Genomic DNA, 26,937 nt, shown 5'->3' with positions numbered 1-26,937 from the left:
AAAAAAAGAAAAAAAGATAGCAGTTGCAAGCTGAACTCTCAACATTGTAGCCAAGAAAGGAATGAATATAACAATAGAAAGAGAGAGCTTTAAAAGCCAGAGTTTCTCGGTAAAAGGAGATTTCAAGAAATATGTTTGAGAAAGATTCAGAAGAAATACTAGGTAAGATGAATTATTCCTGTTCCTCAAATAACATTCTAGCAGTTAAATTATTAAATGCTTATTTTGGCCAGGCGGAAGAATTCCTGAGGGCAGAAATCCTGTCTATCTTGTTCATTGCTGGATCCTCAGCACCTAGCAGAGTGCATAGCTGTAGTGGGTACTCAGCAAATATTTGTTGAATGAATGGATGTGGTGGGGAGAAGGAGCAAAAGGAAGAGAATAGTGCATTTGTGAGCATTTCACTCATGTGTAAAAGTATAGGTACTGATTTCTCACCTGATTCTTTTTCATTCGGCAAACCTTCAAAACAAAGAGGATCACAGAGACCCTCTGGTTTGTATGCTGGGAAAGCAGAGTCGCTTTCTGTTGGTTGTGGACTGCTGCATGTTTTGATTCTAGTAGCAATATGGCAGGGTGAAGGTCAACTTTGTAGTAGAATCTGGTGCCTGTTTTTGATAGATATCATGAAAATAGACACTTATTTTCAAGATGCTTAAACAGATGATTAGGCGAAAGCTCCAGCAAACCTTGAAACAACAAACAGGGAAAGGTTTTGCCACTCTCACCTCCATTACTGTCCTACCATCCTGCTCACTTGTTTGCAACCCCACACCCTCCTCCTTGTTTCACCCCTTTCCTGGGTCTAATCTTTGTCTGGGGAACACAGCATGTGACTGTCAATCTAGCAAGGAGACAGTTCTTGAGAAATCTGCCCCCCACACAGTGCTCCGAAGCTCCTCTCATGGGAATGGCAGGATTTGATCAGCAGCAGGCAGAGCTGGTCCAGGGAAACAAGAGCTTGGCATGGAATCTTCGTGCCCTCCCGCTGGAAGGGCCCTCAACAGAGTTCTTCATGCCCGCCCTCCCTCAACTGGCTGGACAGTAGACGGATGTGTAGGAAAACAAATTCCCGGTTGAATGAATAGAGGATTAAATGAATGAGAGATGAGTTCACTCCTCCAGAAGTCTCCGCCATCCCACTTGAATAGAAAGCTAACTTTGAAGCCACTCTGTTCTCCATGACGTGATTTTGTATACACTCAGCTTTGGAATATGGTTGCCATCTGCTGCCAGTGCATAGAACTAAGGAAGTATTGGGGTGGGTAGGAGGAGGCCGGGAGGGAAGAAAAGAGACACTTAAAACGAGCTAATGATCTCCTTTGTGTTGGAGTCTAGGTTTTAGAACATCAGTCCTGTACTTCACGAACAAAACACCAGTGTGTCTTAGACCACACCAGGCGCCGGCACATCAGATAAGACCTGCGCTGTGTGGTGTTCAGCCACCGAGCCTCAAGAAGTTCTAAAAGTGAAATTAAAGGAGCAAACTAAGGAAATTGAAAGGAGAAAAGGCTTAGGGGAGAACGCAGTCAGGAGGACCCTGCAGATATGTGTCTTTGGGGTTACAGTAGTTCAAAAATGAATCTACTAATTAAAGAGTCAGAAAATGCTAGACATCCCAGGAATTTAAGGATCTTTAGAAGAAATGAGAGACGTCCATACACTTTGAGTGCACTGTGATCCTTTAGTAGAATCTCAGGGTGTAAGTGACCTGGCTATTGTGCATTGTCCCAGATTTAAACAGTTGATTAAGAGTTACAGGCGACTGTACTAGAGGCTTGGGTGGGTGGTCCTTTAAAAACAGAAAAGGCTGTTAAGCAAAGCCAGTAAGACCAGAGAACATCTCTGCAAGGCAGGGAATAGCTCATGGAGCTTCGTAGTTTCCCTGGTATCATCTGTATAAATTGTTGGTCATGGCACAGAATTGTATGCTAATTTATATACTGAAATGACATGCCAAACAATAATTATTAAGCAGGGGAAATAGAACAGTGAAAAAAATATTACAGTAAAGTTAACTTTGATTTTGAAAAACATTAGCTAGTTGGTTAAGTGCAACATTTGAAGGCAAGTATTGTTATACATTCAGTAGTAGTTCTGTATCTCAAGTTTGAGTATTTGCAAGGTGATGAGGTGGAAATCCTTTTGGCCGTGCAAAGAAAGAATCTCATCAGACCTGTATGTAATGTAAATTTAGGAGCATTGACAATCCTAGGCATGCAAAAATCACTTTGGAGCACACAATGTGGTTGCCCAGTAGTGCATCACATTGAGCACCTTGGAGTAGTTGAATCAGTAAAGATTCGTCGGCTGCGTGAGCTCTGGCCTTGACTCCTGTCTGCCGTCAGGGACAAGTCACAAAGCTGTTAGACTATTAGTAATGCCTTAAATCGATCTTATGTACAGTTTCTCTTCCTAGGAAGCCTACATGCCTCCATAGTCTATTTCATTTGTCCTACAACATCCCTGTGAAGCACAAGCATCTTCATTTCACAGGTGGGATAACTGGTCCACAAAGGAATAACTTAATCCTTTGTCTTTAGATATGAAATGGTTGATAATCATTATGAGACCCAGCTCATTGTCCTATCTTTCACATTATTTCAGGTTTTCCAGGCAGAAGACATATTTTATCTTTCTCATTATTATTTTTAATTGGTTTTCAGAAAAGTTGAGATAAAAACAGAATCTAACAAATATCCCATAGAGATATTTGGTGTTCTCTTTTCTTTCAAGAATAAATTAAGACCTTCTCTGCTCCTCTCTGCTGGCTCTCTCGGCAGATAGTCAAAATCCCATGCCAATTTTCAAATGAATAAGGGCTCATTCTAATAGCTTGATCACAGTCTCCTCTATTGAGGAAACTGCCTTGTAAATTGGTGTCTGGAACCTGCAGAAGTTACTTTTGGTTATAAACTTTAACAGTTTGACATGAAGGCTTTTAAACAGTAGTAATATGTGACCTCGTTGTGAGTTCAGCAGTAAATTTATACCCAATGTGTATAAAGGCCGAAGAGAAAACTAGTGTTTTTTATTCTCTCTGATGACCTACACTAAATATTGCATATTTACTTTGTAAATGAGGACACCCAGTGGCCATCAAGTGAAAATATATTCTAAACAATCCCTGACACTGTTTATGCAAATTTAAATACCTGTGATCAAAGCTGATTGACAGATGTCTCTGTAACAAGCAAGGTAGCTTCCTTAAGTTAGGCAAGAGTGGTGGGAGTTCGGCCTGATCATTTTTATAACACATCACAGATTGGTCTTCTCTTCTCACTTTGGGTTACAAGGTGTGGCGGACTTAGAATTCCACTGAATCTTCGGCTGACAGGAGGATCCAATGAGCTATCTCTTGGGGGAAATGGAATCAGGAAGATGGAGAGTGTGTGGCATGTGTCAGAAATCATAAATGAATGAGCACAGTTTGGGGAAAACTCAGTGAACACGTGAAAAACCAACTCTTGGACCTTAAATTCATACTGAAAATAGAACTGTGGCTATTTCCCGATGAGATGGGTAGGGTAATAAAGGACAGGGAGAAGAACATTACGTGGAACTTTGGGGATGGAAAGACCCCCGGGGGCTACAACATGTAGACATATGTCAGAGAAAAGGTGCACCTAAGGTTCCCATTTATTGTCAGCATGTTTTTGAAATGCAAAGGAGAGTTGCCAAACAAATACTCAGATAGGACCTACTCACTGTACAGAAATATATTGGGCAGTGTGAGGGATCCAATAAGTTGTAGCTGTGGTTGTAGTTTTAACAAGGCAAGGTACTAGCCTTCAGGAAGCTTAGAGTATCCTTACAGATATAAAACAGACACAAATGAAAAAAATGAAAAGAGACAATAAGCAATAATATACTGTTAAGGACTAAATTGTGTGGTACATGTTGTTGGAAGTTCAGATTTATTTCACAACATTCAGGTGCAAGAAACGTTTCCTTATTTCTCTAAAGAAAATTAAACCCAAGGCCCCTATCACTAAGTTAGCAAGAAATGCAGTCAAGTTTCAGGGTTCCCTTCCCTCGCTTAGACTTGCCTCATGGAATCCAGGGAGGGGTCAGATCCTTGGTCCATGGTGGTCTCCATCATTGACGTCACTTGTCTACCCAACAAGGATGCCACTGAACCTGATCCATCTGACTACCAGGCACTGCTGCAATAGCTGGGTTTAGAGATGCCCTTCACAGTGGTGCTTGCTACTGAGCATGGACCCAGCCCCACGACTATCACAGTTCCTCTCAAGATAGTGCCTTTTTATGTCCAGCCTCCTGAAGGGTGCCAAGCAATTACCCCAACTGGAGTTGTGTGCAAGCGGGAACCTCAAACCTTGGCACCTTCCCCATTTGAAGGGAAGTTGATGATTTTTCTCCCCTGTCAGGCCAACTCAGTATAATTCCACAGCACCAGGCTCCCCTCCTCACCCCAGAAAGGGCCCAGCTTAATTGCCCTTAAAGGAGCTGCATTCAAAAAACAAAGCCCTTTGTCTTGAGGCTTTGTTTTTGGGGCTTAACTTCTGATTTGGGCTCTGAAGCCACAACTCCCAGGGGCGAGGGAGCCCAGAACTGTGTGCAAGGCTTGGCCTTTCTTAATTGCCTATTATGAAAGTTTTCTAATTCAGTGGGGAAAAAAACCAGAAACTAATGTTTCAGTTTATTACTTCACCAACCAGTGGGAACTAGGAAAGGAGAGAACTCAAGACAGACTCCAGTAACCAAAGAAGGAGCCACAAAAGGAAGAACTTTGAATAGGGTTCTCGGATGGTACATAAGATTTGGTAAGTAGCGAAAGCACAATAATTTCAGAACTCAGGACAAATTCAGCAGAAGAAAAGAATTGAGAATGAATGCAATACATTCAAGAGACAGCAAAATGTCCAACTTCTTGGATTGGCACAGAGGTTTTATTTGGGGAAAAATGAGAAATTAAGATTAAATCAAATTGGTGAAGTGAGATGAGATAATTAGAATGTTACCTAGAGCTATAGAAGATTCTTATGGCTTAATATGTTTTTTCCTGTAATATATAAATAATATAATAAAACATTATTTAAAAGCATATATAAAGAATATAATAAAAATAAACAAAATAAAAATACAGTATGTTACTCTTTCTTAGAACAATCATGAAGAGTGCCTTCCACTTCACTTATTGATCAGTGCCTCCCAAGGTTTTAGATTCTGACAATACTTATTTAGTTTCTTCTTCATCTCACCATGAGCCAAAAGGAAGATACATCTGATTGTTTTTTAAGGAAATCCTGTCCTAGTTCTATAAGATATTCCCCTGGATGGGCTGTTGAGACATAGTTTCAGCTACTTTCTTAAACCGGCCCACATCAGTTTAAGATGCTTAAACTGTGCTTCCATCATAACCAGTCATCCAGCAAAACAAATTTAGCTTTTTCCTTGGCTTTTCCTTGTCGTTTTGAGATGGAAGGCCTTCATTCCTCAGTAAAACGATCTATCACGACTCAAGTCCACACTTTCCTTAGAGAAATAGTTTGGCGCCCTCCTACCAACAAAGAGAGCAGTGCTTGAAACCAATTGTCACAATGGAAGCAACTTATTTTTTCTAGGAAGACACAAGCAAAGTGAACATTAGAGCGTGAATCTGAAGGTCTGCTTCAAAAGCAGTTTCAGACAGTGCAGCCACAGAGGACTAAAGGAAGTTCTGTGAATTGGGAATCTCTGATTATTTCAGTCAGAAAGCTTTTCTAAAATGACACTATGGGGTTCTGTTTTCTCACTCATTGAAGTTCAGATGAAAGTTTTCCCAAAGTCAAAAAATTAATTTCTTACCTAACTATGCTTCATCATCAGTTGATGATATTTTCCAAAGGAATGCCATTCCTGGGAGTTATGCTGGATCTTTGAACTCAGTAACGTGAAAAATTTGTTTTTCCTTTAAAATAAGTATATGATGATGTCGAGATCAAAAGAACAGGTTAGTAAGAAGATGCTGGTTTTTATAGAAACACGTTTTAAATTTATAATTTCTTTTCAAGCAAAAGAAAGGACTAACTTACGAACTGAATATTTGAACATAGAGATCCCTCTTCAAGGCCTATCCAAAGCCAGGTTCAAACTGCACACTCTGAATTTAAGTAGATCCTTTTGTTCACTTTTGTATCCCACCCACGGACGCAGCATCTCTGTGTTTTTGTTCCCCAGATTTAGGGAACAAAGGAGAAGGTTACAATAGGGCAGGAGCTAAATTTGTAAGGAAAGAGCTTTAGAGAAAAAAAAAAAATCAAACTCCTAAAAGGTGTCTCAGAAGGTTTACGATATAAGAGGATTTAAAGGCATCAACCGCAGATTTCATTGACTTTTCTCCTCAGTCCCAGCAGGTCCTCCCTCGTCAGGAAGAAGCCATTTCGTTTCAGCTTTGGAATGAGGGCACAGGTGTCTTTCAGAGTGTTGTCTGGAATTATAGCTATCCTGTGCCTTTGTTCACACAGTTAAACCTTAGCTCTCACAAGCTGGACTATAACAGAGTAAAGAAGGTGTTTGAACTTTCAGTGTTTTATTCCACTGGAATCAGATGCCCAAAGAATAGAAATTCATAAAGCATGTGGCTTGACAATACCCAACACTGAAGCTTTCACTTACGTTTGGAATTGGTTCCATGAAGTAGATGTTCAATTACTTGTTGATTAGTTGTTTGATGTTATCCGCACTTTATAACTAAAGGGGTTTAAGTTGGCTGGAAAGAATATTCAATACATTAATAAATATGTAGGAAAATATATTTATATAGAACTATCAAAAAGAAATTGGAGTAGAAGTAAAATAAGGAATTGACAGTAGAATGAGGTTGGGGGTAAATTTTACATAGAAAAAGCATACCATTAGGTCCTATATAGTTGCTAAAATATGGCCTAAATTTGTATTCTGAGCTCCAGTTATGACATTCACAGAGTCCAAAAAGCAGAACGGAAAAGTTGATTGATTAACGTACATTTCAAATATCAGAGGTCCTTAGGGATGAATTTCTTCCACTGTTTTAGATTTCAGATCATCTATGTCCTTATGGGTCCATTTACACTGGGGCGTTCTTAGTAAATGTTTCACTAATGAATAGGTGAAAATTCAAGCCACCCCAAAGTGGCTTTATCCATAAATCAGTTGTATTTGCAATGTTAGATGTATGGGCAGGCATTTCTTAGTCCCCTCTTGTAGATGACAGCAGACTTCATTTGAAATCAGGCAAACCAAAGACCTGGGCTGGCAGGGAAACTGAGCCTCCAGAGCCCAGTGAAGAGGCTCCCCTGGAACTGCTTCTTCCTCTGGACCTGAAGATCTCACTAGTAATATCAATCTATTCCCAGCCTTCAGACAAAGTCTAAAGCTTTTGCTTTTTGGTAGTGTGGAAAGAGGGAAAGGAGGTCAGGTAGGGAGGATCAGTCCAGATGTGGAGATGGGCCTGAAGACCATGGGAGAAATGTTTCCCAGTTCACAATTTGGCACCCTTGTTCCCCAGACTGGAAGCTGAATAAAACTTGATGATGTAACAGAGGGAAGGAAAGAAGAAAGAAAAGAAGGAAGGGAGGGAGGGAGGGAAGAAAGAAAGGAAGGAAGGGGGAGGGGCGGGGGAGAGAGTAATGAAGGAAGGAAGAAAAGAAGGAAGGAGGGATGGAAGGAAAAAGGGAAGGAGGGACGGGGAAGGAAGGGAGAGAAAAAGAAAGAAAAGCAGGCTTCCTATTTGAAGCAGTACAGAACTTTCAGGTGAACTCCATCTTGCTGGCTGCATCAGAAGTGCACATCGAGTTTGTATTTACCTTTTATTCAACTTATACCACAATTCTAATTTTTAGCAATCAAAAAAAGTTAAAGGGCATTTCCTCGTTCTTCTGTGGATTTGTGTTAGCTGTCAAAGGGTATCCACTTTGATAAAAACCTGATTCAAACCAAATTTTCCTAAATAACATTTGGCCTCAGCAATTATACAACTCTCTGGCCCTGTTCCATTCCTCCAGATTTCAGCCCACGTTGGTATTTTATTATCTACCTTTCTCCTCTCTTTTTTGCTCTCTTCCCTATCGATCCTATTTTTGTTTTTAAATCATTCTCTTCTGAAAGGTAACTTCTGTCACTTTGGCTAAGACGGTTGAGTTTATCATATAAAATAAGGTCAGCTCAACTTAAGTCAATGGGAAATATTAGCTCCACAGGCCTGATGCTCGTAGTGCAGGTGGCATGAGTTTCAGAGGTTGTGATTATTGAAAGCAGTTGAGATGATTGAAAGTATCAAGAGAGATGCTTGAATCTCAGTACATGAGTCTTAATTTGAGGGCAACACAGACCTCTTTGAGAGCCTAATGAAAGCTTCTGACCTTATCCCTATGAGAGTAGAAACGTCTACTCACGAAAAAATGTGGCTACCTCTTAAAGACTACACATACTTTTTTTCTTTTTTTGCTGGTAAAGATTTGCCCTGACTTAATATCTTTTGCCAATCTTCCTCTCCCTCTCTTTTTTTTCCCTCCCCCAAGGCCAAGTACATAATTGTATATTCTAGTTGTAAGTCCTTCTAGTTTTTCTATGTGAGCCATGGCCACGGCATGGCTACTGACAGACGAGTGGTGTGGTTCTGCACTCAGGAACCGGGCCCAAGTCCCTGGAGTGGAGTGCATTGAACTTTAACCACTAGGCCATCAGGGCTGGCTCTAAACATACACTTTGTAAGGACCTTTAAATACTTAAAATGTGCTCCAGAAGGAATTAAAATTCATTACATGTGTGAACTACATGTATGAATGAAAATTCAAATAATATAAAAGATGTACACAACTACAGTGTTGAGATCATAAATAGAATGGTGTTGTAAACACTTTAAACAAGTTAGTAATTTTCATACCTCTGTCCAGCTAAAATTATAAGCATCGACTGTAAAAGCACATACAGGCTGTTCCCAACTTTCATAGCTGGTGTATTCCTGAAAATATGTTTGAAAGTGAAATTTCTGAAGGTTGAACAATTGATCTATGTTTTATGAGAAGAATTCTGCTACTGATGATTAAGGGGGAAAAAAATGACATCTCTGATGGTTCTTGTACCCTGGGCTTAGATAATCTGGAAGACAGAGGAGAACTTTCATTGGGAGACAGCCCAACACATCCCCCTTTTCACCCAGGAATGGGTAAGTAAAGCGGGGCTGCTCTCCTTCCCATAGGCTGATGACCTCCCATAGTTTGCCTACAAGGGCAGTGACAGCTGGGATATGCTAGGTGTATGGAGCCAGGGTAGGAGAAAGAGGTCTTGTTCAGCCTACCACCTTCCACTTGCTCAAGTGATTTCCCCAGTGCCCCTAGCCACCCTCTAAACATTGTGAAGATGCCAGTGAGACAGAAAGAGAGGATAAGGACATACAGGACCATGTGCCTTAGAGGGTGGAAGCTATGAGGAAGCAACCTCTATCCTTCTATAGTGCAGAGGCTCAGCAAGTCCCCCTCAGCATAGAGATAAAGTAGACACAAGTGAGGTCTTGACCCTGGCAGGGCAACAGATGTAGATTTGAGGAGTAAAAGGGCTGAATGACCACACACAACCCTTCTTTCTCCAGCATGACTGGCTCTTTCCTGGTGTGACCAACTTGGTAAGTAGCACCAACATGCAGTAGCTTAAGATCATCACTAATCACCTGATATATGAAAGAGCAACCTCAGCGTACTAAAGGTATCAAGGTACCATGTGGAAAAGAGTGTGATATAAGAGGCCAGGCTGCGGAGGCCTGGCCACCTAGCTCTATTTCATGTGCTGACCCACTTACCTCAAGTGAGCCTGGTGGCCCGGATTGAAAGCTCAAGGGCTTTTCGGCCCTGCCACTTGACTTAGACCTGTTGGCTTGACCGAAATTCACAATGCTTTTAATTTGAAAGCTGGTGTTTCCTCCCAAGTCACAGACTTCAAATTCCCTTCTCCCTCTATACACCTCACCCCTGCACTAGTCTCATTTTATATATCCGGTCTGAGGAAGGACTGCATTTCACACCTAATTGAAAGAGATTGTATGGCCTGCTGTTTCCTTTCTTGTTCCTTTTCCCTTGTGCACAGGCAGCATTTTATTCTCATGCTAAGGCCTATCCCTGGACACCTGCGGTGGAAGGGCCAGGCAGGAGCTGGATTCCTACAAGATAGAGAGCCGGGCCCTCTATCACCTACTTCACTACAAGCAGATTTCCCTCCACTACTCACTCCTGCGTCCGCCCCATCCATATTGTGCTCACTCACAGAACACAATCACTTAGAATGCAGGATTGCTTTCAGTAATAGAATTACGCGCATGTTTCTAGCGAATTGCCGTTACAGGCTGAGTCTATATTTTCACTCCAGTGGAAAGGAGGTAGGTTGTTACTTTAAAACACACAGAGAACTATTTTTATCACCTTTTTCATTTTGCTCCATCAGTTCTATGTTCACACCACTGTGGGGTTTTTCTGGAGGGTGAGGTGGCGTCCCCAAATACACATAATCTTTGTAAAGTTGTATGGTTTTGTAGAGTTTAGGGTTTTTTCTTTTTTTTTTTTTTTGAATAGCCCAAATGCCTATTCAGTGCCAATCTAGGAAAGAATGGAGTGAGCATTTTCACACCATTCCTCCCTATACAGTCCCTGAATAACCATCTAATCAAGATTTGTTTTCAATGGGGAACAAATCTTCTACAGTAGAGTATTTCAGATTTATTCCATTGGAATCTATACATTAATGCCCATTGGATGAAAAGGACGTGTTTCACAAAAGCCTGGACATTGCCTCGCTGTGGCAGAAACTTTTTCCCACTGTATTAGTGTTAAAAATAAAAGAAAGCCTGGGAAAGGAATTGCTTTAGCATTGTGTGCTGGAAGAACGAGGCGCGCTTGAATGGACAGGCAGGGTCCCCCATGGCCTCTGTACCCGTGTCAGCAAAACCAATTCAGCCTTTCATGGCTGCTCACTGCAGTGGAGGACCCGTGTGCTCAGGGAGGTGTTTAAAATTGTCTATAAAAATCCAACTAGGCTTGTCAGATCAGGTTAGATATGTGTGCAGGTTTGAGTCTGTGGTTTTTAAGGAAGTTGGTGACAACAGTACTGCAATAATCATAACTCAGACTACTTAACAGACAAATTTTTTGTAATTTTCTCTGTGGGGTTACCTGATTGTTTAGATAGATTTGACCAGTTTAGTCAAAATTCAAACAAACAGTTTGAATTTTTCTCATGAGCTTCTGTGTATTGTGTCTGTGTGTGTGTATGTGTGTGTAACACGAGGGCTTTTGCTGTTGACCATTTCCATCTCTAAAGCAACCTCCATGACCACTTTCACTGTCTTTGTCTTTTCTTCTATGAGAATTAGGATCCCACAGGATCTTCTATGTCCTGAGAGTTAGGATGGCCCTAGGTCTTTGAGCAATCCAGGTTTCGGTCCTCAGCCATCCAGTGTGATGCAGCGAAAAAAGCATCAAGGGGCGTGGGTTCTACTCCCAACCCTGCCACTTACTAGCTGTGTAAAGCTTTGGGCAAATCATTTAGACACTTTGAGTGCCTCAACTTCCTCTTACATCAAATAGTAATCACAGGACCTGTCCTGAAAACATATAGGGTTGTTGTGAGGGGTAAATGAGATGTTCCATGTGAAAGAGTTTGTACACTTTGAAACACTACATGGGTATTAATTATTATGATAATTGTGATAGAGCTGCTTCCCAGAATTATCAGAAAGAAGACAACTCTTTGTCATAGATGACATCTCCAGTGATATAGTTGTGACTGGTGCTATGAGCAAATGTATGTTTAAAGAGTGTTTTCACCTGTGTGGAAAAAAATTTTTAATAAATCCATCCTGCTCAGAGATGGTGATTTTATCAGAGACTTAGCCATTTTTAGGGCTTGCTGTTTTACTTAAAGGAAAGAGACCTGGGTGGTAGTACAATTGTATATAGAAAATTCTACATTTTAGTGCCAGGACGAGTTGTATCTCTTGTGTTGTTCTTAAAAAAAGATGTTCTCTGGTAGGTGACTGAGGCTGAACTGAAGTCCAAGGCCCGGAAACATGAAAACCCTGCTAACTCATGGATAGGGGTCGAAGCAGCTGGAGGGCATACTGGGCATGCCTTTTCACACAGCTTGACAGCAGACCCAGGGACACCTAAGGCCCAGACTTCATTCAGGGGCAAGGAATGCAATATTGTGAAGCGGAGAAGAGTGTGAGCTCTAGAACCAGGCTACTGGGTTCAACCGCCTGCTCTATCACCAATTGCCTATGTGGCCTTGAGCAAATTTCTTAATTTCTTTGGCCTCAGTTTCCTCATTTGAAAAATGAGGATAATACTACTACCTGCACCATAGGGTTGTTGTGAGGATTAAATGAAATAATATATATAAAGTAGTTAAAACTTAAAACATAGTAAGCTCTAAAAGAAAATATGTGCTCCTATTATCATGGTGCATATGCATGGGGGACTCAGCAAGAACTTGGAATTTGTCTGCTGACTTCCTGAATATTCGTTCCTGGGTTATTGGGGCTTTCCTCTGGGGCCCTATTTTGTGTTGGTATAGTTATAGAGGATTCACCATGATTCTTTAATCTGGCAAAGAGAATTTGTTTTACATAAGCAAAAAAAAAAAAGTAGAAACAGTAGCCTGATGAAATATTTTAGGCATGTAACAGACCTGATGGAAGTTGGAACAAGAAGGAATTCTCTTATGTAAAAATTCGTGCGAATCGTAACAAAGTGAACATAGGGCCTATAGGCATTTATTAAGTTAAGTGGATATATGTGGGGCTGAATTACTAAATGTAAAGATGGGAACAAAGGAAATGAGTTCTAAAAGGGCGCGGTCACACCGACTAAGCTCAGACAGCTGGAGGAGCTTGAGTGATGCAGGTAGAAAATCTAGCTGAGCTCAGACTTCCCTGAGCAGGTCCTCTCCCCTGAGGCAGAGGAGAAAGAAGCCGAGGAGGTGCGCCTTCCTCCCGTCTATGGCCCATTACCTCCAGGGTTACTTCTAACAAGACAGGGATCTGGGTCACCAGCCAACAATCAGTCCTTGGGCCACCTGGTTTTGAAAGCGCACTTACTTGGCCTCTCTCAAGCTGCCTGTTCAGTTGTGAAGGCAAGAATGGGGAATCTGACTGAAGGATGGTTGGGAGAGAGAGGTGAGGTAGAAAAACAGGAAAGCCCTAAGACTTAGTGTTATAGCCACCTGTTTTCTTTCTCAATCTGTGATCCAAATGTTACCAACATTATCCTTTGTCTGCACAGCTTGGGGTATAAGGGTGGCATTGGGTCAGGCTACCCACAGCCTCCACATAGCTGACTGTTGCCTTCCTACTGGGAGCTGTTTGATGCGTCCCTCTAACAAGCACATAGAGCACCCATTACCTAGGGTGAGCACACATCTTACTCCTGGTTTACTCCTGCCATCCTAACCTATTATTAACAGTGCTCCCTTCACTCTCAAAGGTGCCCAGTTTGAATGATAAATATGATCACCTGGTGCTCTCTAGTCTCCCAGATCAACACTGCCGTCTCTGGCCCTTTTAACATTCCTTCTTCATTAAGCTTCGGAAAACTCAGAAAACCACCGTATCACATCTAAGCACCCTAGAGAATACTCAAACAGGTTGTCAGAGACGACAACAAGAGTACAGACAAAAAGATACGGAAGGCAGCGGGCAAGTGCCCCTGTAGCTAGCAGATTGCATTCTAGAGCCCGTCTCTCAGCTGGAAAACATGGCAGCCGCTGTTTGGTGGACATCTTGGTGTGGGTTGAATTTTCCAAGAATTTTTGCATACATGGTGTGGATTTGGGGAATATGCCATATAAATTAATACAAAGGAAATTTATTTTTTAACTATGAATATTGTTGCAGTCTATTCATAAAATAAGGAAGTTTAGTAAATTTTGAAACAACATGTAAATTTCAGATAAAATGTAAGCTTTCCCAAAGGACTTGGGCTTAGGCCTGTCTAAAGTGGAAGCAGAGTGTTCCATGAGAATAAATATTCCATTTGCCTTCCAGTTCTTATTTGCTGAAGTTGTAGGAATAGCTGGCAAATGACCCATCTGTTTATTAGGCTTCTCTACTTCAACTGACAATCCTGGCTGAAGCTCTAGGGGATTAATATGGATTCAATACCTAAAATAGCTGGCACATTGTTGGGACAAAATTCAAGGCCTTGTTCCCATAGGACATCATACTCACAGCTTGACTGGGGTGCAGAGCCTGTCCACCTTGCCACACAGCCTGCTTGTATCTGCAAGGGGGATGCTTCTAAGAGCCATGAGATTTACCCATCTGAAACTTGGGTGTTAGGAATGCAGTCAGCTACCTCTCACCAACGCCCTGTTTTGTGTCTCTATTGCTGTGCAGGTGACATCAGTTGCAAGGGGATGACCGAGCGCATTCACAGCATCAACCTTCACAACTTCAGCAATTCCGTGCTCGAGACCCTCAACGAGCAGCGCAACCGTGGCCACTTCTGTGACGTGACGGTACGCATCCACGGGAGCATGCTGCGGGCACACCGCTGCGTGCTGGCAGCCGGCAGCCCCTTCTTCCAAGATAAGCTGCTGCTGGGCTACAGTGACATCGAGATCCCGTCTGTGGTGTCAGTGCAGTCGGTGCAAAAGCTCATTGACTTCATGTACAGCGGCGTGCTGCGCGTCTCGCAGTCAGAAGCCCTGCAGATCCTCACGGCCGCCAGCATCCTGCAGATCAAAACCGTCATCGATGAGTGCACGCGCATCGTGTCACAGAACGTGGGTGATGTGTTCCCCGGGATCCAGGACTCGGGCCAAGACACGCCGCGGGGCACTCCCGAGTCAGGCACATCGGGCCAGAGCAGCGACACGGAGTCAGGCTACCTGCAGAGCCACCCGCAGCACAGCGTGGACAGGATCTACTCAGCGCTCTATGCGTGCTCCATGCAGAACGGCAGCGGCGAGCGCTCCTTCTACAGCGGGGCGGTGGTCAGCCACCACGAGACTGCACTTGGCCTACCCCGCGACCACCACATGGAAGACCCCAGCTGGATCACGCGCATCCACGAGCGTTCACAGCAGATGGAGCGCTACCTGTCCACCACCCCTGAGACCACGCACTGCCGCAAGCAGCCCCGGCCCGTGCGCATCCAGACCCTAGTGGGCAACATCCACATCAAGCAGGAGATGGAGGACGATTACGACTACTATGGGCAGCAAAGGGTGCAGATCCTGGAGCGCAACGAATCCGAGGAGTGCACGGAAGACACCGACCAGGCCGAGGGCACCGAGAGTGAGCCCAAGGGCGAGAGCTTCGACTCGGGCGTCAGCTCCTCCATAGGCACAGAGCCCGACTCGGTGGAGCAGCAGTTTGGGCCCGGGGCGGCGCGAGATGGCCAGGCTGAAGCTGCCCAACCAGAGCAGGCTCCCGAAGCCCCTGCCGAGGGCGGCCCGCAGCCACACCAACTAGAGACAGGTGCCTCCTCCCCGGAAAGAAGCAACGAAGTGGACATGGACAACACGGTCATCACTGTCAGCAACAGCTCGGACAAGAGCGTCCTGCAGCAGCCTTCGGTCAACACGTCCATCGGGCAGCCATTGCCAAGCACCCAGCTCTACTTACGCCAGACAGAAACCCTCACCAGCAACTTGAGGATGCCTCTGACCTTGACCAGCAACACGCAGGTCATTGGCACAGCCGGCAACACCTACCTGCCGGCCCTCTTCACTACCCAGCCCGCGGGCAGTGGCCCCAAGCCTTTCCTCTTCAGCCTGCCACAGCCCCTGGCAGGCCAGCAGACCCAGTTTGTGACAGTGTCCCAGCCCGGCCTGTCGACCTTTACTGCACAGCTGCCAGCGCCACAGCCCCTGGCCCCATCTGCCAGCCACAGCACAGCCAGCGGGCAGGGCGAAAAAAAGCCTTATGAGTGCACTCTCTGCAACAAGACTTTCACCGCCAAACAGAACTATGTCAAGCACATGTTCGTCCACACAGGTGAGTGCCAGGCCCCTGGAGGCCTGGCAGCAGGGCGAGGGTGTGCGAGGTCTGTGGGCAGGGAGGGCAGGCCAGCAGTAGAAGGAAAGGTGTGGAGTCATCTTTTAGATTTTAAGGAGACCCCACTGTAAGCCATCTTGTAGAAGCCCCAACTGTGCCCCCATCATAGGAACAAAGCGCTCTGCCACCAAAAGACAAAAGCAGAAACCCTTTATGGAGAAGGGCCAAATGGGAAAGCCTGATAAAGAATTTGTAGGCACAATGTCCCTTAAATACAGTAAACTTTGTAATACATTCTTTGATCCTAGGTGTTTAGAAGTGGAAAAGTCCTTAGAGATCATATACTCCAGTCACCTCATTTTACAGATTGAAGTCATATCAGCAGGGATGAGGGTTTGGGTGTATAGTATGTTCTATACGAACCATCAGGTTGAAGAGGCCACAACAAGGTTGATGCAAGCTTAAGCTACATTTGTGGTCCCTGAAATGAGGAAGAGTGAGAGACTGACACTATTTTCTGTTGCTTAGTCTCTATTTTCCACATATAGAGACCACAGTCTGTTCTAGATACTATCCTTTAAAGGGACGATAGACTAACTGGGACACACTCAGAGGAGTATGCTTAGGATGGGGAATGGACAGGAAGCCATGGCATCTGAGTCATGGTGGAAGATCCTGGGGATGTTCAGCCTGAGAAGAGAAGACTCAGGGCATCATGTGAGCCGTATTTATGTATTTGAGCTTCAGGGCCGCATAACATTTTAGCCAAGCTGGAGCTCTAGAGCCAGAATGCCTGGGTTTGAGTTCAGACTTAGCCAGCACGGAACTTTGCACCTTGGCAAAATCACTTGCCCTTTCTCTACTTCACTTTCCTTGTCTATATACTGGGGATAATAGTGATACATCTTTCTTATAGTGCCACTCTGAGGATTAAATGAATTAATATATGTGAACTTCTTAAAACAATTCCTGACACATAATAATCGCCCTATAAATGGTAACTATTGTTAGCACTATTAGCATTATTTAAATGGTTGGGAGAGAAGAGACTTTAAGCTTCTTCTGTTTGGCTCCAAAAGGTAGAATAGGACCAATGATTGGAAGCTATAAGGAGATTCTTTCAATTAAATAAAAGAAAATGTTTGTTGACAGTCAGAGCTGCTCTAAGATGGGATAGACTGCCTCCAAGGGAGTGAGTTCCTATAATTAGAGATGTTCAAGGAGCGAATGGGTGATGATTTCCTAGGAATGTTGTAGAGGGGATTCAATCGTCAGGTGAGTAGTTGAACGAGGTGGTGCTTCATCCCTGGATTCTATGATGCTGGAGCTAAGATCTGACCTCTCAGCCAGCGCTGTTTCCTAGCTCCATAATGGGACAGAGACAGAAGTGAGAACTCCACAGATGCTCTTGCATATAAGTGACCACATATGTGATATGATTTCACATAGATTCTCTTGTACCTAAAAATACCTTCCCCAATGACGATCACTGTATTTGAAATTCTTATTGTGAGAGTTACTCTTCTGGTAAATCTCTGGTTCCTGAATGCCCCTGTTAAATGACAGATAAGTTGCCGGGGAAAGTTATATACTTAAATTATAATACATGAAAACAAATTAGTTCCTCGAAGCAACGTTGTTTCTTACATACATAACCTAGCAGGTATCTAGGGAATAGAACATAAAGCAGATAAATTTAAATTGGGAAATAGAAGGAAGGGAGAGCAACAGACACTGGGACAAGGTACCGAACAGGGAAGTGAACAATTGAAATAGCACATTTCTTAAACCAGACTTTGTCTTTCTTGAAGTTCAGCTTAAGTTAGGACATTGTATAAATCCATGTACATGCCTTTATGCAAATCAGTTGTTCTTAAAGATGACAGTTTTCACACTTTCGAATAAATGGTAGTGACCCTACTGAATTTAGGGGGAAAATCAGGTAGTGGTGGGTCACTAAGTTTGATTGGAGTAAATGTAAATGCACTAACACCTGGAGATCAATCAAGGGAAGCTTCCTATGTGGTATAGGTAACATCATTATTTGGTAAATTAATCAGATAGTAATATTTTTATTTATGTGGCAATTTATTATTTACAGAGTGCTTTCACATAGTTTATGACCTTTCCTTCTGTGAAAAGCTGTCTTACAAACTATCGTATTGAGGATTAGGGGAAAAAGGGACCATTTGTGGAAGTGTCTTCTTAGCCCAAGTTGACTTTGCTGGTCTGGATCCATAAACGTTTCTACTCTCCCCTTCTGTACGTCTCTTCCAGTAGACCTAGTGAATATAAAATTCACACATTCTGTTAGATTACATATTGAAATAGGCTTTAAATTTGCAACATAAAATTTTTAGTGTAGTACTAAAAATTATCTTTCTGGCGTATAAACACATTTATCCAATGGATTCACCAAAGGATTGTGTGGTTAACCCAAATAACTAGATTTGCCCGTGAGAAAACCAGCAATGGGTTTGCAGATTTAGACAAAGTAGATACAAAAGCTGCAAGTAAAGTTATTTTATAAATCCAAGTTATGCTCAAAGTGTAGCTTTCAGATCTCAAGTAAACTACGAAGGTCCTAAGTAAATTATGAAGGTTTTGTATAACATGGCCACATCTGGGAACAATTAATAATGTGCATATGTCACTCAAGCGCCTCATTTAAAAGAAGCAACACTCTTCCCTTTCACCCCAGAATTATTTGGCAGTGGCAGTTTAGAAGGGCTATCTGTCTGTTAAGGCTTATTTCTGACTGAAGGAGTCCAAAGTTTGAAAACAATTGGTCTACATTTCCAAAAGGCAAGACAGCCTGGACATATGGAAGTAATTCAGGACCTGGATTCACTGTGGCCCACATTTCAAAACAAAATTCTCTCCAATTTCTTGGGAAAACATCAAAAACGTGGGGCCTCCAAACTTTACAGGAGCTCAGTGGAAATGATAAAAATCCAGAGCAAAAAGTCCAAATGTTAGTCTAAAAACATTCTAGAGAGTACTGGGGATGCTTGGAAAAGTAGGGATGGATTTAGTATTCTTCCTATAATCTAACCGAAAAGAATCCTACCAAGAAAAAGTAGTTTGACAGAGCTAAAAGGAAAGAAATTTGAGTTCTTGGCATCACAAAATACTATGCAGAGTAACTAGCTTTGCATTTCAGTAACTCCAAGGTTTAATGTAAATGGTACTAGCTTTCAACAACTGCGGAGAATCAATTCTGAGATCTGGATTCCAAATAAAATTCTGTGTAGCTCTATGTTAGTGATCCACATATTCATAGACAGGAAGTGTCTGAGACAAAATAAGCAGTCCATCATATTGACTTTGGAGCTAAGCTACCTTAGAAAACCAAGGAAGCCCTGGTTATAAAGCATGTTCCATAATGGTTATAACACTAAAGCTTACAGTAGGGACATAAATGAAAGATGATCATACTGGAATTAGATTATTTGGATTCAGTTTTGGTTCCTCTAATTGGCTGTGTGGCCTTAAGCAAGTCACTTAATTTCATAACCCTCAATTTCTTTGAGTTTAAAATGGAAATAATAATTTTCCTGCCTTTCAAGTAGCTGTAAAGATATGGTTCATGTGAGAGCTAAAAGGCCAAGAACTACTTAATCTTAAAAAAAAAAAAAAATCATCATTATTACCTTAGCCCCCACCACCCAGAGACCCTGAGTTTCTTTGCTCTGTCTCCCACGTCTGAATCATAGCATCTTGATGCGCTTCCTTTCTCTGTGGAATTTTAATACTGAAGCAATAGGATACTCTTTGGGTTTCCCTTGAACTCCCTTCATAATATGAATTTCTTTTTTCCTTTTTAATCATTCTTTTAAGAGTAAAAGATAATTTCTCACCTAACTACTATATCCACTGAAACAAACCACAGTAGGACTTCATCTCTTCTAGGAGTTTCTCAAGTTCACTTTACTGAAGCTTCACAAAAGTTGTGAGGAAGGAAACCAAGAGTTAAGGACATATTTGAAGCAAGAGAATTAGAGGAAAAACAAAGATAACACAAACCATCCTGTCATGGCACAAAGCAGGGCTCCTCTTTGCCCCCTCACCTTAAGAGAAAAAAACACAAATCACAGGAATGGGAGTGGAAGGGAAAGACAGAGGACATAGAAGGACAAGCCTTGGTGTCGATGCAGACCTGGAGGGCAAGAGGGAAAATTCAAAGATAACCCGGGAGCAGTGGTTCCCAAAGTGTGATCCTCACAACAGTAGCGTGCGAATCCTCAGGCCCATCCCAGACCTGAACCCGAAACTCTGCGGATGGAACCCAGCAATCTGGGTTGTAATAAGCCCTGATTGACACTAAGTTGGGACACTTCCCTAGAGGCCCTGAGTGATGAGGAGGAGGATGGGATCGGGCTGCTTTTGATGCATGCCATTGTTCTCCAAAATTCTACTCATAAGAATCGATGTGTTTAGAAAAGGTAAACCAGAGTTGTGGATACCAGCTTGATTTTATAGTGGATAAATTGCGTTATGGAAGCAACTGTCTCGCATATGAGAGGCGAGTGGAGTCTCTCAAACTGCGTGGGTACCCTGGCAAATGTATCCCTTCTGGCACCAACAGTACTGACTTGTATGTGGGTGTCTTTCCACCTTCCCATTAGAATGTAAACTCGATGAAAGCAGGAACAATCAGATATGTGTATAGGTAGATATAGGTATAAAGATATATGTGTCTTATGCTTCAATATACCCAGCATAACATCTTACACATAATAAACATTCAATAAATATTTGATCAATGAATTAATCAAATCCTTCTTTAGTGACGTCTAACCACTTCCAAAAGGATGAGTGGTCTATTTCCACAGTTGTTATTTATTTATTGTACAATGTAGCTCCATAGAAGTAATGCAAAAATATTCTGCGTATTTACATATTAAATACTTTCTCCAAGAATCTCAACATGTTTCAGGTACCACATTCTGTTTGTTCTTATCTTGCTGTGTATAACAAAAGAGCACACATATGACCAATCAGGATGGCAATTGGGGTATTTATTTGCCACTGGTATAGGATTGCCAGATTTAGCAAACAAAAATATAGGATGCTCAGTTAAATTTGAATTTTGGATAAACAACAAGTATATTTTTAGTCTAAGTATGTCCCATGCAATGTTTGTGACTTGCTTGTACTAAAAAATTATTCACTGTTTATCTGAAATTCAGATTTCACTGGGTTAAATGCGTTTTATCTGGCAATGCTATCCAGCTGGTAACTGGAACTTTCTTAGAATATGCAATCTTAAGACTTTCAGCTTTAAATCTATGGCTAGCATATGTAGTTGCTTAACAAATATTTGTTGAGTGAGTAGGTGAATGAATGTTCAAAAATGTGAGAATGCTTTCCAGGAGAATTGATTCAAGGCACTTTTCCATAACTGCATTATTTTCTCAGCAAGACTTCAATTTTTTAATCTTTTCTTCTTTTTCTTTGTTCATTTGCTAGAGAATATATTGTATCTGTGTTCCTACTTGTCTTTTCTTCACCAACAAATGGTAGATGTTTGGAGCTTTTCCTGAATCATCTTATCAACAGTCCATTCCTTGGTGACTGTTTTTAGCCCATTAGTGTCCTCTGCTATGTGATCATTTTGTTTGTTACTTTGAGAAGCTCAGCCTTTCAGCCGTGAATTTGATATGAATAGATATAGCAGTAATATTGGTATAACAATGTCATCAGTAGAGCAATAATACTCAGATCAAGATAATAACGTGATAATCTTCATATAGAGCTTGGGCTAGGAACTATATCAAGCCAGCAGAGTAATAAGTACCAGGTTTGAAGTGTGAAAGCCTTGGTTTTACCACTTTCTAGCTGAGAGACTTTAGGTAAGTTCCCTGATCAATCTGAGCCTCAGTTTTTTGCCACAAGATACAGATCTTAATAGTACTTACCTTACATGGTTGCTCTGGGAATCAAATAACGTAATTTATGTGAAAGCACTTTATAAAATCATCAAAGCCATTTAGGAACATATATGTTATGTGTTAGAGCAACATCTTACATTTTGCAGCATAATCCAGACAGCAAGAAATTGTTAACAGGGGAGAGAAGAGATAATCTGGCTGGGCTGGTGTCATACTCTCAGCTGTTACTGACTTGTTGAGTGACCTTCAGCATGTTATAATACATCTCTAATGAAGATACCATCTTCTGGGGATTTTAATATCTACCCTACTCATTAATTTGTAAGAAAAATCAAGTAATTTGGATGAAGTTCCCTGAAATCTTCAAAACTCTGCTTAGCACCAAAATATTTTTGTTGTCACCGAAGCCCCAGATGTTTTGTGAATATAGTGTGTCCCCACTGGGCACTGCCCCCTAGAGAGCCTCACAGTCCCAGCTGTCACCTGGATTGCACCCCAGGAAGTGGAGAGAAAGCCAGGCAGGCGGTCACACCAACTGTATGTCAGGTGTGGAGGCCCTCCTTCAACTAGACTTGGTGGAAAGCACACTCTGCAGCCAGTGAAAGCACACTCTGCAGCCAGTGAAAGCACACTCTGCAACACTTTCATTGTTGTCACGGAAGCTTTTTCATTTTCTCTTCCAATCTTGATTCTCCCCATTCAGAGGACCTGTAGTTTTAAGACCTCTTCTTCTTTCCTCACCAGTAGCCACCTTCCCTGCCCGTACCCCCTCTTCCTTCCCTGCTGCCTGCTCTCTCCCCAAGCGCCTGGTCTTGGTTTTCTGACACCTCACTGTCCTCACCTGAACAGGAGGGTATTGTGCTAGAGCGGATGTTGGAGAGGCCAAGAGAACGGGACAGAGAGGTGAGAAACTCTGCTTCTGAAAAACGTCCTGGTAACAGCATTCACTGTCCTTTCTGCAGCCCAGGAGAAGCCTGGTTAGAATGAGAAAGAATCAGCAGAATAAATGGATTCTTGCTGAGCCCCCAATACAGAGATCACTGTTCAGATTTGGGGTGGCTCAGTCCACTAGGATATCTTTTACTTGAACTTTGGGCAGACCCTCTGCATCTACTAACTTGGCAGTATCTTTCTTCAGTGCTGTTCCACAGGGAGTTGAAAAGTGGCTCTTTAGAGAACAGGCATCCAAAAATGGAGAAAAGTCTGTGCCTTCACTACTCTCCCACCCTTGGGATGGTAAAGGACACCGCCTCTCCCTGTCTGGTTTCTGTCTGGCTTCCAACCTCCAGAGCTCAGTTGTTGTTTGCTATAAAATCTTCTGTCTGTGCCGCTTGCTGACATTTTATTCATAGTTCCACTTCGTTCCATTAGCATATAACTGAGAGGAGACTCTACCTTTAACTCTGAATTGCATAACTGCAATACAATCACTTGCTTTATTGATTATCTGAAACAATTGCTTTTAAATCTCGAGTTGGCTTCCTCTCGGGACCAAGTCCTTTCTCATATGGTTTCATTTATCACCAGTTCCTTTGTGCTGAAGGAAACAGTTGAATTTTTTCTTGAAATGATCACATCCTCTGTGCTAAGTGCTTTATCTCTTTAGTTTTCAAAATACCTTCACGAGATGGGTACTTACTGCCTTATTCTCAAGTTAGAGATAAGGAAACTGAGGCTTAGAGAGGTTAAGTATCATGCCCAAATCACTCAACCAAGGAAACGGAATTCCTATCTGACTCCTGCATCCGTATAGCCCCAAGATGGATCATTGCAAAGTGAAAGGCCTTATGTGAGCTTCCCCCAGCGTTGTAATTCTAGTGTCTGCTTTGTACTTTGTATTTCTGTCTAACACATCAGACTTGCCATTCCCGGCCACAGATTCAGACCAGGGAAGTCATTCACTACCGCTCATCGTAACTCTTCAGTTCTCCACATTGAGAGCAACAGTCAGCAGAGCACATCGATTTCATGTATAATGTTGAAAGCCCTTTGGGGATTATTATAAGTAATATGCAAGAAAATAACAGGAAAGAAAAATATTAACTTACTACTGAGTGACACTGTTTCGAATCTATACGTAAAGAAATGAAAGTTGTGGACACTTGATTAATCTGAAAATACACCCCATTTGGTAAGACCATTCCTGAAACGCTTATGCGCCATCAGCACAGCACCTTAACAATTACAGAGAGCACTTTCCTTTAAGGGGCTCCCAAGGGCTTTGCAAACATTTTTCCTCATTAACTCTCACACCATTTTTCTGTGGCAGGGAAGAGAACAGGATACTTTGTCCTATTTAAAATGTGGGACTGCTGATGCGTGGAGCAATTTAAGCAGGTTGCCCACAGGCCGTGCACTGACAAGGCCGGGACCAGAGGCCTCAGGGGTTGTGGGCCACGGCAGGCAGAAGGCCACAATATCTGCAAATGGCTATGGCAAGTGCCCACAGCAAGGGAAACAAAGCCAGAGAGATGAAAACAACTTAGCAAGCCCAGGGTCGCAGGGATAATTAACGGTCAAACCCATACTACTTGCATACAAACAACATACATATATACCCTGTGGAGGAAAGATGACAACTGTGAGGAGAATGTGAAAGGAAAAAGCCTTCATCAGTGACCTCTCCTAGAGGAAAAATACACTGTAAGAAGGTGAAAGTTTCCAACAGCAAGAGCATTTTACATAAACAAAGTTTCAACTTCTTAGCAGCTAAAATACCGCCTGGAACTTAAGAGGGCGCACGTCCCATTAAAGGTGAGCGGTGGGCACGTTTCCTTGGCCGGCAGATCGCAGCCTCTAAGTGTAGTGAAGGCACAAAGATGACAGAGACCAGCTTGAGTTCCAAGCTTATTTACGGCTGCCGGAAATGTTCCAACTAAAAATAACAGGCGTGACTGTCTCTCTTAGGGAATGTCTCATTTCAAAAAAGTGTACCTGCGTGAACAGCACGCATGGACGGAACTCTTCATTTAGGGACGAGGCTTCCCTGAATGCCCCCCTTTTAGCCTAAAAGTGAAATTCTTCTCTTCTGACCCTGTGATCCTATGGATCATAGTGTCCCACCAGTGAGAATCAAGGGAAAGGAAATCAGAAGCGAGTTGAGAGGAGAGGAAGCTGGGCCAAAATGTTTGTGACTGACTAAAGGAAAAAAAGTTCAAAGATCAATGAAACTGATTCAGATATTTGTGGAGCAATTCCTGAACGAAACAGTCATTTCTTATGATCGTGTGCTTTCAAACATATCCTTTTATGTCTACAAACACAATGAAAAAGCTTTCTGATGAGATAAAGTTTCATGAAACAGATCATGAACATAAAGCACAAACACTGAGCCTGGCACAGAGTCAGCACTCACAACGTGGTGATTGTTTTCATTGCCATGATTACCATGACACATCAAACTTCTTCTGTTTCATAAAGGGAAAAGTGGAAACACAGTCAAGGCACATATTTGAAATGGAAGTTAACTCAGATTTAAGAAATAGATTTCGTACCCTGATGCATAGTCCAGATGTTGAAATATTACCCGAGAGAGTTTCAAAGGCTTTGGGGTTTAGGCTGGGAGAGATGGAAACACCTTAATGCGGTTCATCTCACCTGTCAAGAGCTGAGAACAAACAGCACCAACAAAAACAAGTCTCTGTTTATCCAAAGAGAGGTCACAGGTCCGTGGACGTTACTTATAGAAGAATTCCTCATGCGGTCATTTAATGACAGTATTCTTACTTACCTTGCTGATTTTAACAAACTTGATTGTTTGGTTTCTAAGCAAACAACAAACCAAAGCAGTAAACTGAGGAGAAAAAAGGGTTTCAGCCAACAGACTAAGAGCAAAGAAAGAGAAAACTATTTTAAAAATTGACCCAGGAGTTCAAAAAAAAAACATATGGAACCATTTAATGGTAGGGAGAGTGGAGAAGGGGTAATAAGAATACCATGCAAGTATTCCCACCATTCCTGGTGGTCTGCAAAGTGATTTCATATGCATTTTATGTCAACACCAACCCAGTGAGGTAAGTTGGACCCTGTCCCTCAGAGGCCTTTGGAGATTTGTCAGAGTGTTGTGCCTGGGTTCAACCAGGACCACTTGACTCTGAGATCACCATGTTGTCCACCACTGACCCAACCTCCACACTTGACAACGTCAAGGGCAGCTCAGTGCAGTCAAGATGGAGTAGCCAATCAACTCAAGTTACATTTTAGGAAGATTTCTGTCTAGAATAGATAAAATCGAAAGCGTAGCTCTTCAAAATGACTTATTCCTATGTTGGCCAATATTTTCCAAACCTATAATGAAGGCATGAGCGCATTAACTAGACAGAATACTGAAAATGGAGACTGTCCCCAAAGAGCCAAGCTGTAAGACCACCATCCTTAGTTCCCAAACATTCTAGAGAACCTTATGTCTCCAAAGATCTTTCCTCTCTCTTTTTTCTTATATTTGTTTGATAATGTTAATGGAAAACACAGTTAAATCCCCTAATGATGACACTGAAAATGACCCCCTTAAAGGAACCATCCATCTTCTCCACAGAATGCGCTTTGAAGACTTTTAGTGGGGAATATCTTGTAGCTTTTCAAGAGAGCCATTTTCTGGCATGGAGAAAAGGAAAACTAGACTGTCCTGGCATCACCTGAAAGTAAGATTTCTGAGGGGCCAGCCCAGTGGCATAGTGGTTGAGTTGACGTGCTCTGCTTTGGCAGCCCATGTTCCCGGGTTTGGATCCCAGATGCAGACCTACACACCGCTCATCAAACCATGCTGTGGCAGTGTCCCACATACAATAAAATGGGGGAAGATAGACACAGATGTTAGCTCAGGCACAGTTCCTCAAGCAGAAAGAGACAGATTGGCAACAGATCTTAGCTCAGGGCTGATCTTCCTCACCAAAAAAAAGAAAGAAAGAAAAACAGCAAGATTTCTGAGAACAGACAGGCAAGGAAAGACTGGATATTTCTAATCAAGGGTGATCCATGAACCAATCAGATTTTTTTTTTAATTTTTTTGTTTTTGTTTTTTGTTGTCTTGTTTTTCTGTCTCTCATTCTCCCTCTCTCACTCTGTCCCGCTCTG

At 42.3% G+C, this 26,937-nt stretch overlaps 1 protein-coding gene across 50 annotated transcripts in view; it reads left to right on the top strand.

The window, feature by feature from the left end:
* The window catches only part of ZBTB20 (zinc finger and BTB domain containing 20), a 770,050-nt gene that overhangs the window by 718,425 nt on the left and 24,688 nt on the right, over positions 1 to 26,937 (top strand). For all 50 annotated transcript variants that reach the window (XM_070508896.1, XM_070508879.1, XM_070508901.1 and 47 more), the window contains one exon: positions 14,366 to 15,970. In XM_070508896.1, the coding sequence (XP_070364997.1) occupies positions 14,366 to 15,970 (1,605 nt within the window). The remainder of the gene's footprint in view (positions 1 to 14,365; positions 15,971 to 26,937) is intronic.

The sequence above is a fragment of the Equus asinus genome, chromosome 5, assembly GCF_041296235.1.
Source record: "Equus asinus isolate D_3611 breed Donkey chromosome 5, EquAss-T2T_v2, whole genome shotgun sequence".
In the NCBI taxonomy this organism is placed as follows: Eukaryota; Metazoa; Chordata; class Mammalia; order Perissodactyla; family Equidae; genus Equus; species Equus asinus.
Note: the sequence above shows the minus strand (reverse complement) of the source record. Positions and strands in the feature narration are given on the sequence as shown.